General features: G+C 40.0%; 1 protein-coding gene across 5 annotated transcripts; it reads right to left on the bottom strand.

The window, feature by feature from the left end:
- Nucleotides 1-59: 59 nt before the first annotated feature.
- CLPX (caseinolytic mitochondrial matrix peptidase chaperone subunit X) lies at nt 60-19,451 on the bottom strand. 5 transcript variants are annotated; one of them, XM_059858663.1, is made up of 15 exons: nt 19,296-19,414; nt 18,119-18,208; nt 15,561-15,721; nt 14,094-14,211; nt 9,587-9,741; nt 8,650-8,809; nt 7,424-7,465; nt 6,771-6,947; nt 5,463-5,627; nt 5,066-5,154; nt 4,375-4,539; nt 3,456-3,755; nt 3,233-3,325; nt 2,863-3,019; nt 60-1,868 (listed from the first exon to the last, which is right to left on the bottom strand). In XM_059858663.1, the coding sequence occupies exons 1-14, from the start codon at nt 19,363-19,365 to the stop codon at nt 2,909-2,911; spliced, it is 1,896 nt and encodes a 631-aa protein (XP_059714646.1). In that variant the 5' UTR covers nt 19,366-19,414; the 3' UTR covers nt 60-1,868; nt 2,863-2,908. The 5 variants fall into 5 exon arrangements, with proteins under 5 accessions (XP_059714646.1, XP_059714644.1, XP_059714647.1 ...); XM_059858661.1 differs by having other exon boundaries at nt 2,913-3,019; nt 19,296-19,412; XM_059858664.1 differs by lacking the exon at nt 18,119-18,208 and having other exon boundaries at nt 2,913-3,019; nt 19,296-19,451.
- Nucleotides 19,452-19,812: the final 361 nt, after the last annotated feature.

Genomic DNA, 19,812 nt, shown 5'->3' with positions numbered 1-19,812 from the left:
AAATCTACTCCTAAAACTTAAAATATGCGGGGATGGCGTCAGGGATGACAACTCTCCACTGCTTGAATATTCGCTTTTATTCAAACGCCAGAGGTGAAGTACAAACTGTAGTTACACGGCATTTTTATTTCCTTAAAAACAGTTCTTGGTTACAGAATTCCAAACAACTTTCAAAACTAAGTTGTTGAACAGTTTCACCTAAAATGTGGTGGTTTTTTCTATCTGTTTAAAAAAGGATTTGAATTAAAGGATTCAGAATTAAAAGCTGTTATGTTTTTTCACTCTACAAAAAGGAAAGTGAGGATGCAGTTACAGATAGTTCACCACAAATTCCCATTTCGAGAGGACCAAGCTTCTAGAAATATCCTCAACTCCAAATGCAGCTTTTTCTGAACCATTAGTGGGTCATTTAACCTGAAAAGAATCTGTAATCCCACGGGAAGAATCTGTTGCACCTGGCTACAACTGCATATCACACTGCTGCTAGGGAAGAACACAAGTATTACATAAAATTTACATGACAAAAATTAATGACAAAAATAGGGTCAGCAGATTTTCAGTATCCTTTCCTGTCCTAAAACAGCCACTAGACTAAGAAGAAGGATGAAAGTTTTATTTAAAACGTGTGAATTAAAGTTTTAGGGAAACTGAAGTCCACGTTTTCACTGAAGGACAAAACAAAGTTTTAAGTGACAATTTTAATTCCTGAAACAAATCAAAAACATACAGGTCCTTTAGTGTTTTTACAAAGACTTTCCTAAAGGATTGAATTAATTTTGGTGGAGAACAGAAGAGGGAGAATTGCTTGCTGTGAGACTAAAATCAAAGACAAACCCACAAGATGCAATACTAGCATTTTAGAATATAACTTAAAAAGCACTGTCATGTGAACAATCACAACTGATTACAGAAAAAATATTATACATTTACTTCTTTCATCTCTTAACATTATAAGATAGGCTGGGCAAATACCTGGCACCAAAAAATTGATGCATGATAGTTCCAATACGTTAAACAAAATGTACTATATTAGAACATTAATATTTAAAAATTTATGGCGACTTCTCATCCAAATTTAGATGGTTTTACTGCATCCTTGTTTACCCCTCTGGAAAGCCAGACTTCACCTTCTTTCACAGTATCCAGGGTGATTAAAGCTCCCAATGGAGACGTGAAGGGTATTATTGGATATTCAAATGACTGTAACAAACCAGTGTCACATTTTAGCAGAATCTCCCAGCAGTGTCACAAAGCGTGTCCCATTTGCCAAAAGGGCTTCCTCCCCCACCAATGTAACAAGCCACTCCACTGCCCGCTGGGCTTCTCACACCAGCAGGACTCTAACACTGACCTGAACAGAACCCCCTGTGAGCCATACCAGGAGCCAAGATAGTTTACTCACCCTCTACTAATTATTAATTTTGAACTCCCACTTGTAGAGTAACATTATTGTTAAATCTAACTATTGGCAGCACCTGTGCTGCTGGTTTAGTTTCTGGCAAGGGCAGTGCAGGTGCTGCTGCATTTGCTATACATTTTAATTGAACAAGTGTAATATACAATTCATATTTGAACATTATGCCATCCCAGTCCACACTCTGTCCATCAAATCAAGGTGATGCTGCAATAAAATACACGATCTGATTTAGCTAATGAAGTTCCTCATCAGGAGTCGTATCCGAGACAGATCTGGTGCCTTTGGGGTCAGGCTGGAGCCAGAGGCAATCGCAAGGAAAGAACCGAGTGAGCTTTTTGCAGGTCAGAGTTCTGACAGTGTTTAATGGTTTGCAGCATCTGCCTGTCGAGGCCAGCCTTCCTCCTCCACTCCAGAGTCATACTCCTCTTCTGACGAGTCCTTGGTGGGAGCCCTAGGATTGGAAGGAATGATCAGATACCTTATACACAGAGGGAAAAAACAAGAGACGCTTTCCATAGCTTCTGACAAACATGTCACATGCACAGTGCCCCATGACAACAGTTCTGACCTTCTGATCTGGAAATGCTGCTGTGCACATTTGCAGTGCCACCAGCACACAGGCTCATGTGCTGAATTCAATTAGCCTTCTGACTTTCAGTAAGTTGTTTGATTTAATCAATAAATTTAGTATTTCTGGTGCTATACAAAATCACTTCAAGCAACCATCAGTGTAATAATTTTCACTCCAACAACACAAGGCTGAGCCAAGCTTCAGCACAGACCAGGTGCTGGAATGAGTAAATGTACCTTAGTGGAGAAAACCACTCAAACAACATTGTCAGTGATAGAAACCAAGACACAGCTCCTAAATTTCAGACCTGAAATCCGGAAATTAATTTTTTAACCAGTTTTAACCTGACCCATTCTCTCTCAATTCCATCCTTCATTCATGAAAATTGTTGGATTTTTTTTTTTATGTAGATTTGTCCAGTGTTTTCAACATTCCACATCATTATCATACTCTTTACAACATCAAACTGATTATTTTAACAAGAGTTCAGCAAATCAATAGATGTGCCTTTGTGGCTCTCCACTGCCGCAAGAGTAACATAGAAAATTGTTGCAGCCCAGAGCTTGTATAAAAACCCCACATCTATGGTAAAAAGTACGAAGGAAGAAACTCTTTCATTTCAGAAATTTCAGTAGTCACAACTGAATTTCAAATTTTTACTGTTACCTTAAAATTTACTTCCATTTCTACAGGTATACACACACAAAAGTAATTTCACATATGTTTATTTTAAAATTTCTGCTTAAAAACTAAAGCAATACAAATCCAAAGTCTCTAAGACAGAACAGGAACTAATTCAGCTGTGTACAATATACAGAGCATTGAATCTTTTTTAGGTTGTGTGCATGGATTTGTGCTTATTCCATCAGAATACCTGTCTAGTTGTATTACTGGTCTGTTCTGCTACTTCTGTTACCGTTTTACCTAATGTATCCTGGCTCTTTTTTGCCTTCTACAACATCTTTGTCAACTTCCACACATACGATGTCAGAATTGGGCACTTCAAACATGGGCTCCAGCAGCAGCTTTTCCTGCAAGAAAATAGAGGGAAAAATATTTCTGTATGCCCTCTTCTACAGAAACAAGTGATTTTCATAGAGTCTTCTTGGAAGAACTCTGAATACTCACAGCTTTAGAAAGACTTACTGCATCCATGTGGCTGTCACTGGAAAGGGTCAAGATTAGGTCCATACACACAAATCCAGGAAGCTTCATTTATTGTTTATAAGACTTAATTTACTCACCATTATAGATCGAAGACCTCTGGCACCAGTTTTTCTGTCCAGGGCCAGTCTGGCTATAGCCTTCAATGCATCTTCAGTTACATTTAATTCACACTACACAGAAAAAAATGGGAAGTTCAGTTAATCATGTCATTTATAACTCAGCGTGGCGAGTACAAGCATGACTGAAAACACTGTATTTATAAAAATGAACACCAAAGAGTCATCAAATGAAAACTCAAACCTTATCCATGCTGAACAGTGCCTGGTACTGAGGAACCACAGCGTTCCGTGGCTCTGTAAGGATCCGCACGAGGGTTTTCTCATCCAGGCTGTGCAGAGGAACCACAACAGGCAAACGTCCCACAAATTCAGGAATCATGCCAAACTCGATGAGATCCCTGGCTTCCACGTGGCGCAGCAAGCGATCCTTCTCCTCAATATCCTCCTGTGGGTCAGACTCTCCACTGATATTGGCAAGATCAGCTGCTGCTGCAGCCCTTCTGCCTTTCCCCATGTTAGATGGTGTCCCAAATCCTAGGTACTGCAAAAACAAACATGTTCTGCTTAGAGAACTGTAATAACTGAGTGTTCTTACTCACTTTCCACGAGTATTAAAAAATCTGCAGTGACTGATTATATCATTACATACTAATTTGAGCTCAGGAAACTACTTAGAGTAAAATTAGACCCCTTGCATACAATCAGTTTCTTAAAAGATTGAATTTCCTCAGTGAAGGATTAATACATCAGTACAAGAGCAATTTTTTCTTAAAAGAAAGAAGGTTATCAACATGCTGTGGTCATTTTACAAGTATCAGTGACACTTCATAAGTGAAGCAAATGCAGGCAAGTTTGCTTACATGGGAAGCTACACAAAATAACACAAACAATAACTTGAATTTCAGTCACTCCTTTAGTGTTAGAGACAGGGAGCACATTTTGTCAGAATGCTGCAGCCAGAACCCTGTCCCCAGACATTAATCTACAAAACAGTGAACTGCAGGATCAGGCCTTTTAAGATGATGATGGTTTTTAGCACCACTTGCTGAAATAAAGAAATTTAGTGTGTTTACAAATACAGCAAGACCTGTAGAAGTCAGTACTGCCAACAGTGATCAAGATGATGATTTTTCAGCCCGGATACAGCCTGATGCACTCACTTTTTCATTTTTCCTCCTGCTGATAATTCTGTCAAGACCATTAAAAGCACCAGAAGCCACAAACAGAATGTTTGTTGTGTCAACCTGCACCGTTTCTCCACGTAGTTTCCGAGAATTCTTTTCTGGAACATTTACTATTGTGCCTTCAAGTAATTTTAACAAGCCCTAAGAAGAAAAGAAGAAACAAGCAATAAAAAATTTCTATTCTGTAGCACCATGTAAAAGGGCACATCATGATATGTTCACTTTCACAAATATACTTGTATTTTTTGCTCCCTTATGCCTTTATAGTAACAGTAAGTGTCAAAAATCTCAGTTTTCCCTATGAGACAATCCCACTCAAGGACAAAAACGTTCCTTTAACGTGGCTCCCATGCACATTATGCATATAATGATTAGCTGCTTGAAGAGTTTTGTTTAAATGGGTATTGTTACCTGTTCTTGCCTACATTATGAACTGGCTGTCTGAATGCTGCAAAGACATTTTTGAACTAAAATGCTGTCATGAGGATGCCTCAAGTTGCTTTTGAGATTGTTTTTTAAAGAAGTCAAGAGGAAAGCTGTGGCTTTTGAAGGTGAATAATTAAGGAACTGAGGAACTATGACTCCATACATTCCCACGCTGTTTGACATGACAGGATCCTATGTCCTGTTCACTCAGGAAGTAAAATCACTCCATGGAAATATTTACCTGTTGAACACCTTCTCCCCCAACGTCCCGTAACTGATGGATACCAGGAACACTGCCAATCTTATCTACTTCATCCAGGAAAACAATTCCTGCAGTTACAGAAAATGGGATTAAAGATGACCCTACTTTTAAAGAGAAGCAAGAGTTTATTTACAAAGAATAATAAGATTTGAGGGAGCAGCAGTCTGTTCTACTTCCCAACTGCAAAAATCTGTAATTTTGTCCAGCTGTGGACAAAACCAAAAAACACATGTTGAGCTCTTTTCAGGTTTATTCTATCTGATTTAAACTTTGGGTACGTGCAGCAAGACAGCAATTTCAGGAATACTAGTGGTCTCAAAAGCTTAGAGCACTTCAACAAAATGAACAGTGTCTGTACCACACATGAGAAGTTTACCTTGCTGTGCTTTTTCTATGTTGTAGTTGGCATCTTGCAGGAGTTTAGCGATGACAGATTCAATGTCCTCCCCAACATAGCCAGCTTGAGTCAAGGTGGTACAATCACAGATAGCAAAAGGGACATCTAGGCATTTAGCCAGAGTCTGAGCCAGCAAGGTTTTACCTGGTAAAATAAAAGCTGCATGTCAGAACTGACACATATTTCTCTTTGAGCACACAAATCCAAGAACTTGGACAGGGGCTTCTAACAAGGGTGTGTAGTGACAGGACAAGGGGGAATGGCTTTAAATTGAAAGAGGGTGGGTTTAGATGAGATATTGGGAAGAAATCCTTGGCTGTGTGGGTGGTGAGGCCCTGGCACAGGGTGCCCAGAGAAGCTGTGGCTGCCCCATCCCTGGAAGTGTCAAAGGCAGGTTGCACAGGGCTTGGAACAACCTGGGATAGTGGAAGATGTCCCTGCCCATGGCAGGGGTAGAACAAGGGGAGCTTTAAGGTACCCTCCAACCCAAACCATTCAAGGATTTACCAGAGGATCCTTATTACTCTTATTAAACATTGAGTCATCCCAGCATCTTAATATAAGAATATTTTCCAAGGGAGATAGCTTTCATAAGCAGTGGTTTTTACATTGGCAGGCTGTATTTCTGGTTTTAGTTTAATAATACACATTTAAGGCAGCTTGAAATGCATACAGTATCACAAAATGTCACACAATATAAAAACCATAATACATGTACTTGCAGAGTTTAAAGATTAAATAAATCAGTAGTCCTTTGCAGACACTCAGGGTGCAGTGCAAAGTCCAATTGCTCCTGCTTTGAAGTTGGGAAGAAACAGAATTAAAATATTGTTTAGTGAATGTTCTCCCAAAAAGTCTGCAAAATGCCATCACTTCAGCACAACCACTCCCAAGTCTTATGAACATACAAAATAATCTCTCTTTCCAACCCCCTGCAACTAATCTGTCCCAGAGGTGAAACAGCACTAACTGCAGCATCTCAGCTTGCCAGCTAAAGCAGTGAAACTATAACTGCCACTTTTTAGTCAAAGTGGCATCTTTTATTCAGCCAGTAAATAGAGGCATTAAAAAAACAAAAAAAAGAAAACCACACAACTACAGCTCATTTTTTTTAAGGCCACTAGCTCAGCATGTTAATACGGCATGAAAACACTGGAATCCAAATTTGAAATTCACTGTTTAGTTTTTTTATAAACCAAATCTGAATAATCACAGAAGAGGAAAATCACCCATTAACAAAAAATTTCATGAAAAATAGGACACCTATAGAAACATGCAGCTCTATACCTGATCCAGTTGGTCCAAGCAGCAAAATATTACTTTTTTCAAGTTTAATGTCATCATTGGCTGAATCTAGTACTTCTCCTCCCCGTTTTTCCTGAGGTATCTGCTGGTTCATCTGTTGCTGCATTGATGCTCCCAAAGCATTACCATGTGGACTGATTCCAGCAATCTGCAGGAGTTCTGAAGAGAACAATAACAGTACTGTTTGAGCACCAACAAGGTCTGTCACCACTTTAAACACACAGTAACAGCAAGGTTCTTCTGCAAACCTAGAATTCTCCCTGTACAGAAGCTTACAGGGAGGAAAGCAACAGAAATACAGCACAATTATTACACAAACAGGAGTTCCAACCACACTTTTGCAGAGGCATATAGGAAAAGAATTTCCAATGTTACAGTGGATTACCTAAAAGCATTCCTCTACATTAAAAAGCAAGAAAAATCTTCAGTCCTTACAAATTTACTCATTTTTACTATAATTTCTTATATTTTTTTAACATACAAGAAGAAATAAACCCAAGCTGTTGATTTCCATGACAAAAAAAGTACAAGCACTGGACTTCACCCAGCATTTCAAACTAGCAGTCACTAAAGACTCTTCTCCACGTCATAAAGTAGGTATTGCAGAGGAGGACATGAGGAGAGGGTTCACTTACTTGTAAATCTGTACTCATCCTCCCGTCTTCTGATTTCTAATTCTAAGAGAGAGGATGAAAACAGTCATAAAAAAGTAAGTCTAGAAAAGCTTATAAATTCTCCACCTCTTGCCCTCTTCTGAATACATCTCATCACTGTCTATGATTGTATTTCTGACAGGAAATCCCCACAAGTGCTATTTTTTATTGCTGTCAAAATTAACCCAAAACCCAAACTGCATCTTTTTGAAATGCCAGCAAGCTATCTACTTCTAAAAACAACAACAATCTATTACCTCTAATTAGATTTTCACTTTAAAGCCAATTATAGAAGGGAAAAAAATGGAATAACATTTTTGGTTTGAAGAAGATTCCTTAAATCTCTCCCTGAGTGTTACAATGTTCCTTGTTATAAGACAGAGCTCTGAAATATGTAAACATTCACTGTCAGTCCCTGTGGCTATGGACCATGTTATCTCCCTGAAGAGGGTCAGGAAATTCCTGGTGCCAGGTACACAACTGCTCTCTTACCATTACCAGAACACTGCTGCCAATATTCCCTCCTCATTTAAAAGACTTGTGTTAATTCAAAAAAATGAAGATTTCTGTCGTAGCTTTTGCAAGACAGAACAAAACACCTTTTAAAAGAACCACCGAAGGTACACTTTGAGTCAGAGATGGCAACTTAATCCTACTTCTAAAAATAAATTAGATCAACATAGCTACACACTTACTCAGTAGCAAAAGTACTGCCAAGAGTAACTCCATCTACACCTGCTAGATATGGAACAATACTGTGGTGACCAGCAGATGCTGCCAGCAGGAGCAAGGGAAGTAAGAAATCTAAGTACTCATCAATTTACCTATGCAAAATATCACCTTCCTGATCTGCATTGTTGCTTGCAGATTCAGCAGCAGATTTACAGTTAAGTAGTAAATGAGATTAGAAAGAAAAAATTAGGAGACTCACTTTAGAAAGTTAAAGGAGAATACCCCACAATATGTATCAGCAAAAAGGGCAAAGCATTTCATATGGAAAGCACCATAAACCTTCTGATTACCATTTAAATAAATCACAGAAGTTCACAGTGAAAATTATATATTTAGTAGAAATTCTTATATAATTTCTTCTATAATTTCAATTATAGAACATCCAGTGTCAGGGTAAAACCTTTCTTAGATTTCTCAAGTTAGGGCCCCGAAATAGCAATTTATTCGACCAAAAAAATACCAAATATCATACAAACCTCTTGGTGTTAAAGAAGTCTGTTTCTCAACTTCTGCTTGCTGTCTCAGGTTAGATGGGATATTATTGTAGATTCTCTTGTAATGATTATACACAGCGACTGAAAGCACCTTCTTGGCAAAACACTGACCAACAACGTATTTGTCGAGGTAGTTGTAAATCTGAAAAACAGCTTAATCTTAGTAACACTTCTTAATCATCTTGCAGCACAATAGCATATTGTGCCAAAGATAAGATACCCGAATCATTACCTGAGAAACAGAAACTAACTTCGAAAATACAAAACATATTCCTGTTGATAAGTTCACTTAAGAAAACCTGATGCTTACACATTTATATTGTGTTAATACATAAGCCCATTGCTTATTTTCACCCAAATTTTTAAGAGGAACAGAAATTTTAAGAACACTTATTTTCTTAAAAGAGGCCTATCAAGGAGGTGTGTGGAGTAACCATTACAGTCCACAAAGTGAGAAACATAAAAGGCTTCCTTATTCATGTCCAGAGGAAACCAAGTGACTTCAGAAGGACCATGGCCACAAGTTAACCAGCTGCAGCTCTCACCCAAACCCACCCCAAATAAAAGGCTCTGCAGCTATAGAAAGAAGCTGCTAAAATAAAGATACAGAATGCAAGGCCACAGTGAGAAAGAAAAGTTACTGCAATTGGTGAGGGCTGAGGTCAGCCTCAAGGACACAGGAGAAAATGAAATCACAAGACAAAGAGGAAAACAAGCTCCAAAACGTTTATTGGATCTACTTGTTCCCTTTATCAGTGCTCTGCTGGGTCACACAGCACACAAAGGTTTAATCTTGAGCTAATCATCTTTATTGTTTGTTGCTCCGTCCCAGCAGCCCATTACACACCTGATGCAGATTAAAGGAAGCATTTCTCCATGCTGCAACAGGAGGGGGCTCTGGCTGGAATTAAGAACATACCTTTTTCGGTGGAGGTGGTGGCTTCTGCTGGAATGCCAATTTCACAGCTTCTGCTGCTGACTCAGGCTCTTTAATGATGCTCTTTTTTGTGTCTGCCTCTGACAGGACAACAAAAAAGTGGTGACACTTTTCACACTTCACAAAACGGGTGGAAGCTGCAGAAAAAGTCAAACAAAGCAGTAAGAGGAATTGCTTCTGCCCAAGTTCGTCACACAGGACAAGCACCTGTAAGACAGCACAGTCTCCCTGTGTTTACACAACACTTCTCCCTTGCTCACCTTAGAACATTTAAAAGCTGCTATTGGCTATTGAAATTTGACACAGAGGGAACACAATTCACCCCAGAAAAATCAGAATTCTGGGCAACAACCAGACAATGGATTAAACACAAAATTCCTTTTGATACTTCTCCAGTAGCATCACACTCACTTCTGAGAGAGACAAAATTAATGAAGGCTTTAGCTGTGCAGGAAATGTTCCTAACTCTCAAACTGACAGCAAAACATTGTGGTTAGGCACAGACTAAAGTGCAGGGAAGCAGTCTAGAACATCAAAGACAGCATTACAGGAGGGCTCTGGCAGCTGCTGCTCTCTGCATCCCTCTGGCTTTGGAACACTGTGGATCAGGCCCGAGTCACCCGAGCCCAGGACACTGAGCACAGGGGGGTCACCCAAAGGGCTCATCCCAACAAGAGGCAGCTGTGCTATGCAACAAACCATCAAGGACTTTGATGTTTTGCAACATCTTCTCCTTATTTATTTTTACTGTCAAGACTAGGACAAATTTCTTTCAAATTCCAAAAGCTAAACACTCCTACTCTCCCTTTGTGAACTATGCCTTAAGAAATCTGCAAAGGTTGGTTTCATAAGCCTGAAAATGAGAACCTGCATTGCTCTTCTTTTCCTCTGGCAAAGCAAAGTTGAAATAATAAAAACAGGCAGTAGAGAATAATAATAAAAGTAATTCAGAATAGATCCTTTCTAGCCACATTACTATGCTACTAAATGCAACTCACGAGCAGTAGGATAGATTTAAAGGAAATATACTAACTAATAAATGTATTTAATTAAAAGCAAAGTAACTGTAGAAAAACAACCCCATGAAAACTTCCATGTCAGAACATCTGAAATCATAAAAAGTTTTTAGAAAATGGCTTGAACACTGTAGCACCAGCTGACTGTAACAGCACCCTCTATAGCAATAAACAAGCTGCTTATTTATAACTTGTTGTCTTCCATAGGACTGGCATCAGCAAAAGAGGAGTGGGAGGGGTTTTTCTTACCATTAATCCCACCTTATACCTGGATAAGCAAGACCAACAGATTACTTTAAGAATGTAGCAACTAATACTATGACCAACACAGCTTTATTAACTTTTCTTCAAAGAAATTATGGGTAACAGCCTGGAAGTTCTCCTGGCAACCTTCCAAAACTACTGTTATCAGCCTCATGGGAATGTGATGGAAATCCACTTGCACAAGCTCATTCCTCTTATGTAACTATTATTTAGCAACAATATCATAGGGGAAAAAAACAACCCAACCTTTCTCCCAGGGCTCACTCAAAACACCTCTGGTATTTGTGATGACTCCAGGGCCATGAGGCTGTTCTCCTTCCTTATACAAGGCTCATTTAGGATAGAATAGCCATGAGAATGGTTGGTCCCTTTACAGATCCACATAAATGATTTAAAAACCCCAGAAAATGAGGAGTGGACCATAAGAGTACTACGGGGCATCTTTAAAACTTCATTAAAAAAAAAGAAAAAAGAGAATACAATTGAGTTGCAGGCAACTTTGCTAATCCTAAATACTGGCATGTTTTCATATGTGATTTTAGCAAGCACATAAAAGCACAACAAAGAACATCCATGTCAAATTACCTCCCTGTCATTAAGGTGTCTGCAAATATTTACAGCGTGCCAAAATGCAAGTCAAGTGCTGTTTTTAATCAGACAACACTGCCACAGAGACTGCATTAGCAAAGGCATTTCTAAAGTCTGTGAGCTGACCTTGCCAAAAGGAAATGGCAGGTTTTTACAAAACATACAAGAAACACATACAAGAAACAGAAACAATCAATCAGAGGATTAAAAAAAGTTGTAGGGTTGAGATAATAGGCTGCTATCAAATTGCTTTAAGGTACAAAATAAACCCCAAACCAGAAAAAGAAAGCAGGGAAGCTTCAGAGAATGTACAAAAGCAGGCAAGTGCTGCTTGGAGGGTGGAGTAACCTGATGGCATCAGGTGGAGACAGTAAAAGCAGCATCCAGATAAGGCTTCTTATGTCAATCAGCTTTACAGCTATTGGATTTCACTCCACATCTGAGGATCAAGTCTTATTTCACTGACCACAAACTCTCCTTACAGACTTTCACAACCCAAAACAATACAGGAACTGCTGAGAAAGGAGGGCAAAGCAAAATGACTTTTTGTTTGCCTCATATTTTCCCTTCATTGTTAATTACTGGAAAACCATTGCCAAGCAAATCTTTCTGCAAGATTTGCAGATACAAAGAGAAGCTCCATCAAAAACAAACTCCACGGGAGAACCAGCCAGTCACACTGCCACTCAATGGCAATTAATTTTCTAATGAACATGGCTTTTATTCAGTATTTTGCTTCCCTACTTCACTCACAATGATTGAAAACCTAACATTTAAACTGAAACAAATGCTAATTGCATGTTTTCCTTTGGTTTTAGATATCTATTTAAGGCTCTGCAGGTTGGCAATTCTAACCAGAACTGTGCAAAATCATCATTTTTCCTGACTAAGCAACAACAAAAAATCAAGTTACAGTAGGCTTAATACAACTTACAACCCATTCATTTTGGGCAGAATGGGACAGATTTATTTTTCTCAGTTTTTGTTTTCTTTTTTCAAATAAATTTTAAGATAATTAGAACTTCTGTTTTCCAGCTGCCTTACTAAGTGTGGTTGGGAAGCAGTTTGCTCAAATTAACAGACTAAACCAGAGTAACACAGGTCCAGAAAAAACACTACCAGGACTCACAGGAGCTTTGGAAAAAAAGTGTGTTTCTAGTCCCAAGCTGTTTACAGAACCTGTGTTATTCTGACACTGCAAGTTAAGTGGGTTCACTACTTGGGAATTTTAAATTGCATCTATCAGGATATGTTCTCCCATAGTGTTGCTATGAATAAACCCTGCTCCTAAGGAAGTTTCCAGGCATGCTTAAGTGTTCCCAGCAACACGGACAAAGCACTAAATCACATCTCTGCTTTCCAGGGATCCTTCTGGGACAATGCTTGAAGGGTATTTCCAGACAAAAGCACAAACTGCAGCACCAAGGGAAACACACAGTGAAGTGAGAGAGTTTCAAAAACATCTCTGCCTGCTCATGAATCATTAGAAGGTAAATGAGATTAAAAATCCTTCTAGTTTCTAACCCCACCTAGTCCAGGGAGAGACCACACTGAAAACCAGACAGGATCAGGTTTCCAGTTCCATGAACTAATGCCAGGTTTTGCAGAATACCTTGTTGCCTATAGTTTCAAACAAACTGGAAAAACAACCTTATTTCCGGGGAGAAAAAGGACTGAGGACTGATCCTTTCTTTAAAGAAATATATTGTTATTGTTATAGAACTGTCTCGTGATTCATGACATTTGATCATTTTGAATACTATTTTATATGAGTAGCAGCAAGTAACAGCACATCCACTCATTATTTTTGCCAGCTGTTCTATTGACAACTGCTGAACACATTTATGCTGACCTTGTCTTAAGCCTCTTAGTGCACAAGTCTGATTATGACTTGATACTTCCTCCTTGAGCCCCACCAACTAACAGTGGGTATTTGCTTTCTGACCAAAGTTCTTGTTTTCTAAGCTGGTCTCATTAGTGCTGAAATAAGGTATGAAATATCTTCGAGACTGATAGAACTTAAAGAATAAATGGCATTAATTTGGATTATACTAAAAAAAAAAAAAAAAAAAAGGAGCAATTGCTGCTGGAGAACAAGTATTTTGGATTTTCTAGTTGGACTTTCCAGCCTGCTATTTGGAATGTATTATAGCTCTGACTTTGCCATGGAAGACTGTTCTAGTAAGCCATCTGTCAGATACTAATTCCTCTGCTGGATAAGCACTTTGGTTATAGTACATGCAGGATTAAAGCTATATTATTTAGGAAAGAAAGGACACACACCACAAATGCACATATATAAAGTATATACTTATACAATAGAGACATGAAAGTATCTGTAGTTCAAATGGTATTAAGTATAAAATGCCAGGAACTATTTTAAAAATGCATATTCACAGACACAGTGTGAATTTCACTACCACATCCCCACACACCATGGGAATTACACAAATGTACCCGCAGAGACAATAAATGTTGGTTACACCAAGGCCAAACTAAGCATAACAAAATTTGTGACACCATGTGATTAGGCAGGCTACCCCTCAGCTATCAGGACTGTGTTAAATCACCAAGTCACAGCTGTGCCTATCTAAAACAAGGAAGATTTAAGAAAAACTTACACACAAAGGTCTCCACGTGTGTGCACAAGTCCCCACACTTTGGGCAGCGCAGTTGGTTCCCTCCTTTCCCAGAGCTTCCAGAGCTTGACTTTTTACCACCACCCTCACCAACAGATTTCTAAAAGAGATTTCCAGACAATTAGCCCCAAACAATGGAGCTGGTACAGTAGGCATTTAGCAGCGTGCTTCTGGAATCAAATAATTGGAATTTTGCAATAGCTGAATGACAAAGTTGTCAGGATTAGCAGGATTTTTTGAAGGCTTTGGAAACGTAGAAGAAAGTGATATAAACACTTGGAAGTGTTTTACATTTACAAATTATTTACAAATACATCTGCATTTCTCAGGTCTGCCAGTCTTGGATGCCCATGGAAGAGGTATCCCACACCTGCATTAGAGCTGCTTGTCTGGCACTAGAACAATAACAAGCTGTGTCAACAGTGCTTTTTTTAATAGTGTGTTTTAATGTTTTAATGCCAGAAAAGAAAACAAATCATATCTAGAAAGTATTTTATTATCTAAACTCTGTGGATTTCTGAAGCCACAGCTTCTCTCACTTCCTTGGCAGGTGTAGCAATCTGTACTAAAACATGCATTTCAAACTGCATTTTTTACTTGTATCTGTATCTATGCCTTCATATTCTGATTAATACAAGTTACTATATTTTAGGAAACAGCAAAAATCTCTCTTCCCATTTTTAAGGCAGTTCTTCATTTTTTAAACCTGTCTTGCCTACTGATTTCTCCTTACAACCCTTTTCAAGAAAAAAACCCATTATTAATTTATTTGATATTCTTTATTTATCTTTTAAAAAGTTTAATTGCACCTTCAGAACAGACCTGTGTCACCTGGACAGTTCCTCAGGTTCACAACACGCCATCCTAAGGCAAAGTTATTGCCTGTGAACTCTCAAAATGTTATTTGCTGACTAAAGAGCAGTTTTATTCTCAGGTAATCATTTATCTGAAGAAGCTGCTTATTAACTATAATTACAGAGAATGACTAGGATAAAAATAGCCTACAACTGACTAACAAGAGGTGAGCTCATGTCCTCACTGACTTGTCTTACTTTAGACAAACCAGTTCTAAACCCAGAAACATTTAAAATGTAATTTTAAAAAGTCCACTTGGGAGCATCAGGCTTTTGAAGGAGAATAGCTCTGATTACTATTCTTTCCTGAAACCCTGTTCTTGATTTATGACACCCAATAAAGTTTTCAAGTTTACACTGGGCAAAGAGATTTAGAAAACTGGGAAAAGCATTGTGGGATGTTGACAAGGTTTATATCTCCTAACAAATTCACAATACAATTTATTTTTTCTTCACTGCCAGTTGCAGCAATTTGAGGGATTAGAAATGTTGGGAGTTGGCCAAAATTTCAAGATTAATTTTAAGTAAAAAATTTTTTTAAAAAGTAAGGGACATTTTACACAAATTATTGAAACCCCCCGTTTGTGGAAATTACCTTGCTTCCATCTCCAGAACCATCCTTGCTTGCACCATCCTTTGAAGCAAAATATGCTGGTGTTTCTGAAAAGTTTCTAAGAGGAATTCGTTTTAGAGAACAAGTTTCAAAAGTCCCAAGTTTTCCTAAAACAGGGATACGTGTACGACCACAAGTAATACCTAAAAAAAGAAAAAAAAAAAAAAAAGAAAAAAAAAAGAAAGTTAAATACTAAAATACTCCTGGTTTAATTCCATTGCCATCAAATCTCAGAAGTGATTTACTTTAAGTGGTGCTTACAGGTTTTGGCAACAGAATTCAGCTCGCTTTTAACTATCCAAAATAAATTATCTTTGTCACCCTAATGTTCACCTTGTTGAAAGCTACCTTGGTTGTCCAAAAAAGACCCCAAAATAATTTCAGGTCCTCTAACATCAGACAACGGAGAGTTCTGTTGTGGCATGAAAAAGGGAACATCCCAGTTATGAAACTGATCCTCAGAATGATAAACACAATCAGCTCAGAGCTTTTATTGTGAAATAATTCAACCCCCTGAGAGAAACCTTTGAAGAGTCTCTTTATTATGCAAAGATCAGGTGTTTCAGACTCAATGACTGCACTGCTGGACTTGGGAACTCCACTAAAAATTAGTTTCCAGGAATCTGAGGCACCTCTTGGCAACAAGAATTGTGCTGAGGAAAAGTGAGAAGCTGTGTCCTATTTGGCACTCACCGACGGCCGGCACCGGCAAACTCAGCGTAATCTTAACTTTGCTGAAATTCCTCACTGCCAACGTGAACAAAACCCTCCCTGAGAAACTAAACAGCCTTTTCCTCCTCTTGCAACACAGGCAGGATTGCATTTCATGGCAGGGTATGACGTGAGCCAACATATGTTGTGCTTGTGATTTCAACATCACCAACAGCCTGGAATCCACATCTCATCTCATTTAAAGTGGCAAATTTCTCACTTGGCTTGCTGGTTTTGATAAGGACTCTGTGCTTTACTGACAGCAGAGCTATACAGCAACAATGGCAACTACAGACTTGCTGACAACACACAGTTTTATTGTTATAGGGATGAGAAAATCCTATGGAAAATCCAGAAACTCTTCAAAAAAATAAGTAGAAGTAAGAATGGCAAGAGAAGCACTGCTCATTTGCTCTGAAAGAGGAAACAACAGCAACCAAGAGATGGGAGCTTAGCTGAAAGAGGATACTCTGAAAATTCACCTTATTACTATACTAAGAAGGGAGAAAAATAAAGAAGAGGAACCTTAATTTACCAGGAAAACTCTCACAGGCTCTGCAAAGTCACCATGAAGATGACAGTGTCAAATGAGATTTCAAGCTGGTTTATTAACTTACCTGCTGCTTAAGAGTCCCTAACCTGAAGATGACTTGTACTATTTTTAACACGACTAAAAATTAATCTTTTCAAAATCTCTTAGCAGCATTGCTTCTGTCTATAAACATGAGGGAGGAATAACAATCAATGAGCTCCCCCATTCTAAATTCCTCTGCTGAGTGCCACTGCAACACATTTTAGATTACACAGGGTAAGCTACAAAAACATCACAGAAAACTTGAAAACACTGGCTGGCTCTCAGAAGCAGTTGTGTCTTTTAAGTGAATGTGCAGAGAGCTCTGACAACCCCGTGTGCCAAGTGCACTTGTCAGAAAGGAACAAGCTGTGGTGAGTGTTTACAATGCAATAGCTGTTCTGAGCAGCTCCCTGTCTAGGAGGCTCATTCCTCAGAGATGGTTCCTTTACTGAGATGTGGTTTAGGAACTGAGAAAAGACCCCATAAAATCAAACAATTACCACCTCTCCTCCCTTGAACAAAACCTGGAGTCACACAAGTAACATGGGGAGATTTGGCCTGTGGAGAAAAGCCTATACCACAAAAGCTGAAACATTTCAGTTCTCATTTTAATTCAGAGTGCTCTTGTGAGACAGAAAATGCACTGAGAACTGGATGGGATGAACTATGAAACCTTACACAGCACTGAGTACTGAGCTGTGAAGACTAAACCAGGAGAAAAAAAATCATATTACTGCTACATCAGCTTGGGGCTAAGCATGAAAAGCCTGACATGCTTATCGTGAGGTCTGAGTGGTGGTTTTGGACAAAATATCATTGTATAATTACACAATGAAGCAATAAGAAAATTATCACCACGACTTCCTTGAGTCAATAAACCCAGAGGGAGATTTCCAGGGGAAATCAACATTCCAGCTCAATGCCTGGCAGCTGCCACTGAGGGATCCAGCCTCTGATAAATGTTCCAAAACGTAACAGCTGGCAGGGTGTGCTCACACACACCTGGCAGTTCAGCTCAGGTGATGTTTTTTTGGAGCACTAACTTCAAAGGAAGTGTCCCTAACTGCTGGCAGCCATGGAACCGATCCAGGGTGCTCGGATTTGTGAGTTAAGAAACGATGGGAAGCTCCTTAACACCTTATTAACCTTTAATTGATACTTGACAGAATAAATACTGACTTTTGGGGCAAGCCTGGGGGATCCTGGGGGCATCTACTGCTCAGGAAAGTGACAGGGAGACTGTGACAAACTGTACCTGTCCCACATAACACTCCACTGATTACACTGATCTGTGCACTCTGAACTCTCCCAAGTTTGCACCAACCAGCAACAGCAAACAAAGCACCTGGCAGATGACAGAATTTAATAACAAAGACACACAAAAGTAAGATACATTTATTTTTAAACAGCCTTCATTGAAAGCTGATGGATAAACAATTGTATTGCTGTGTCTGCATTTTATTCTCACTTGCTCTTTTACATAATCCTTTCGAATCTTAGATCTGACCAAAAACCCCCACAAATTTTAAAAAAGATAATTCTGTAATGAATTCCAAACAGCACTTGCTTTAAAGTTGATTGTTTCAGAGGAGTTGCATAAGACCAGGCAGCCTGGATTTAAATGCACAAGTTAGAACCTTACAGCACAGTTGATATTTGAGATAGAAATGTAAAGGCACCTACAAAGAGTTAACTCACCTCTTAAGGGCAGTAAATGATCTCTGACTCATGAGGCTATTGCTGAGGGTAGAGTAATTGAAAATATTGTTGCAAATGTGGCAACAGAGAGATTTTTCATCACAATTTGGGAGTGCTCTACCTTCCACCCGAAGCAGCACATGGTTTGTCTGCTCTCAGCACCCCCAAAAATACCATGAAAAGGGTAAACAAGGAAAAACAGTAAAAAAGTAACAGCCTCCCAGAGCCCTCAACTTCCAGTGAGCAGCTGGCACAGTCTCGTCCTTCAACCAAGTTGGAAATAATTAATTTTGCTAACTAAGCCCATCTTTATGAGAAATATTTCAAGTTTAGGCGACCACAAAGATAGGCTTTTAATTAATTAAGGCAAGTAAGCCATTTTTAACCCAATTAAACACATTTATTTGCACTGCAGAGTAGCACACGCTGGCCGGCAGCTGCTGAGCATCACTTCTACTGAAATAAAGTCTAACCTCGCATTACATTTCCCCACAGCGAGGGCAAATTCCCCGACACTTCCCTGCACGTAAAGCTGCCCTCACCCCGACCCGCACCGCGCGGGTGACACCAGCAAACGGCTAAAAGGAGGGAAAAAAGGGAAAGGCCGCCGTGCCCCGCCGCTGTCACGGCGCGATAAGGGCAGCGGCGGGGCCGGGGCTCCCCTCAGGGCCGCGGCCGAAGGGCCCGACCCCGCCGGGCCCGGGGAGGGGAGGCCGGCGCCGGAGCGCGGTTACCTCTGCGGGCGGACGGCAGCGTGGAGCCGAAGAGGCGGGCGGCGGCGGCGCAGCTGTGGCAGGCGGACATGGTGCAGCGGCCGCGGGCCCGGCCGGCTCCCCCCGCCGCCGACAAGGCCTCGCTAGCGACGGTCCGACCCCGCCCGCTCCGGTAACGCCCCCGTGACGGCACCGCGCGTCACCGTAGGACTGCAGTTCCCAGCGGGTATCGCGCCGCAGCGCGCCCCGTGTGAACGCACTCGCCACGCAGGGCGTCATGGGAAGTGTAGTCCCAGCAGTGAATGGGTGCGTGAGCGCCGCTTGACATTGCGGGAAATGTAGTCTGCGGCCAGCAGCGGGCCCCGTCTCTCTCGGTGTGCCCAGGACAGGACACACCGTCCAGGTGTGTTTATTCCCGGTGATTCCGCCCTTTAATTCATCTTTCCAAAAACAATATGAGAGGAATATTTCCCTTAGATCACAGAAATGGGGTTATTTAAAAGCTTTTCATGAAAAGATTAGGCTGAGACAGGAGCAG

The sequence above is a fragment of the Haemorhous mexicanus genome, chromosome 13 (genome assembly GCF_027477595.1).
Source record: "Haemorhous mexicanus isolate bHaeMex1 chromosome 13, bHaeMex1.pri, whole genome shotgun sequence".
Classification (NCBI taxonomy): domain Eukaryota; kingdom Metazoa; phylum Chordata; class Aves; order Passeriformes; family Fringillidae; genus Haemorhous; species Haemorhous mexicanus.
Note: the sequence above shows the minus strand (reverse complement) of the source record. Positions and strands in the feature narration are given on the sequence as shown.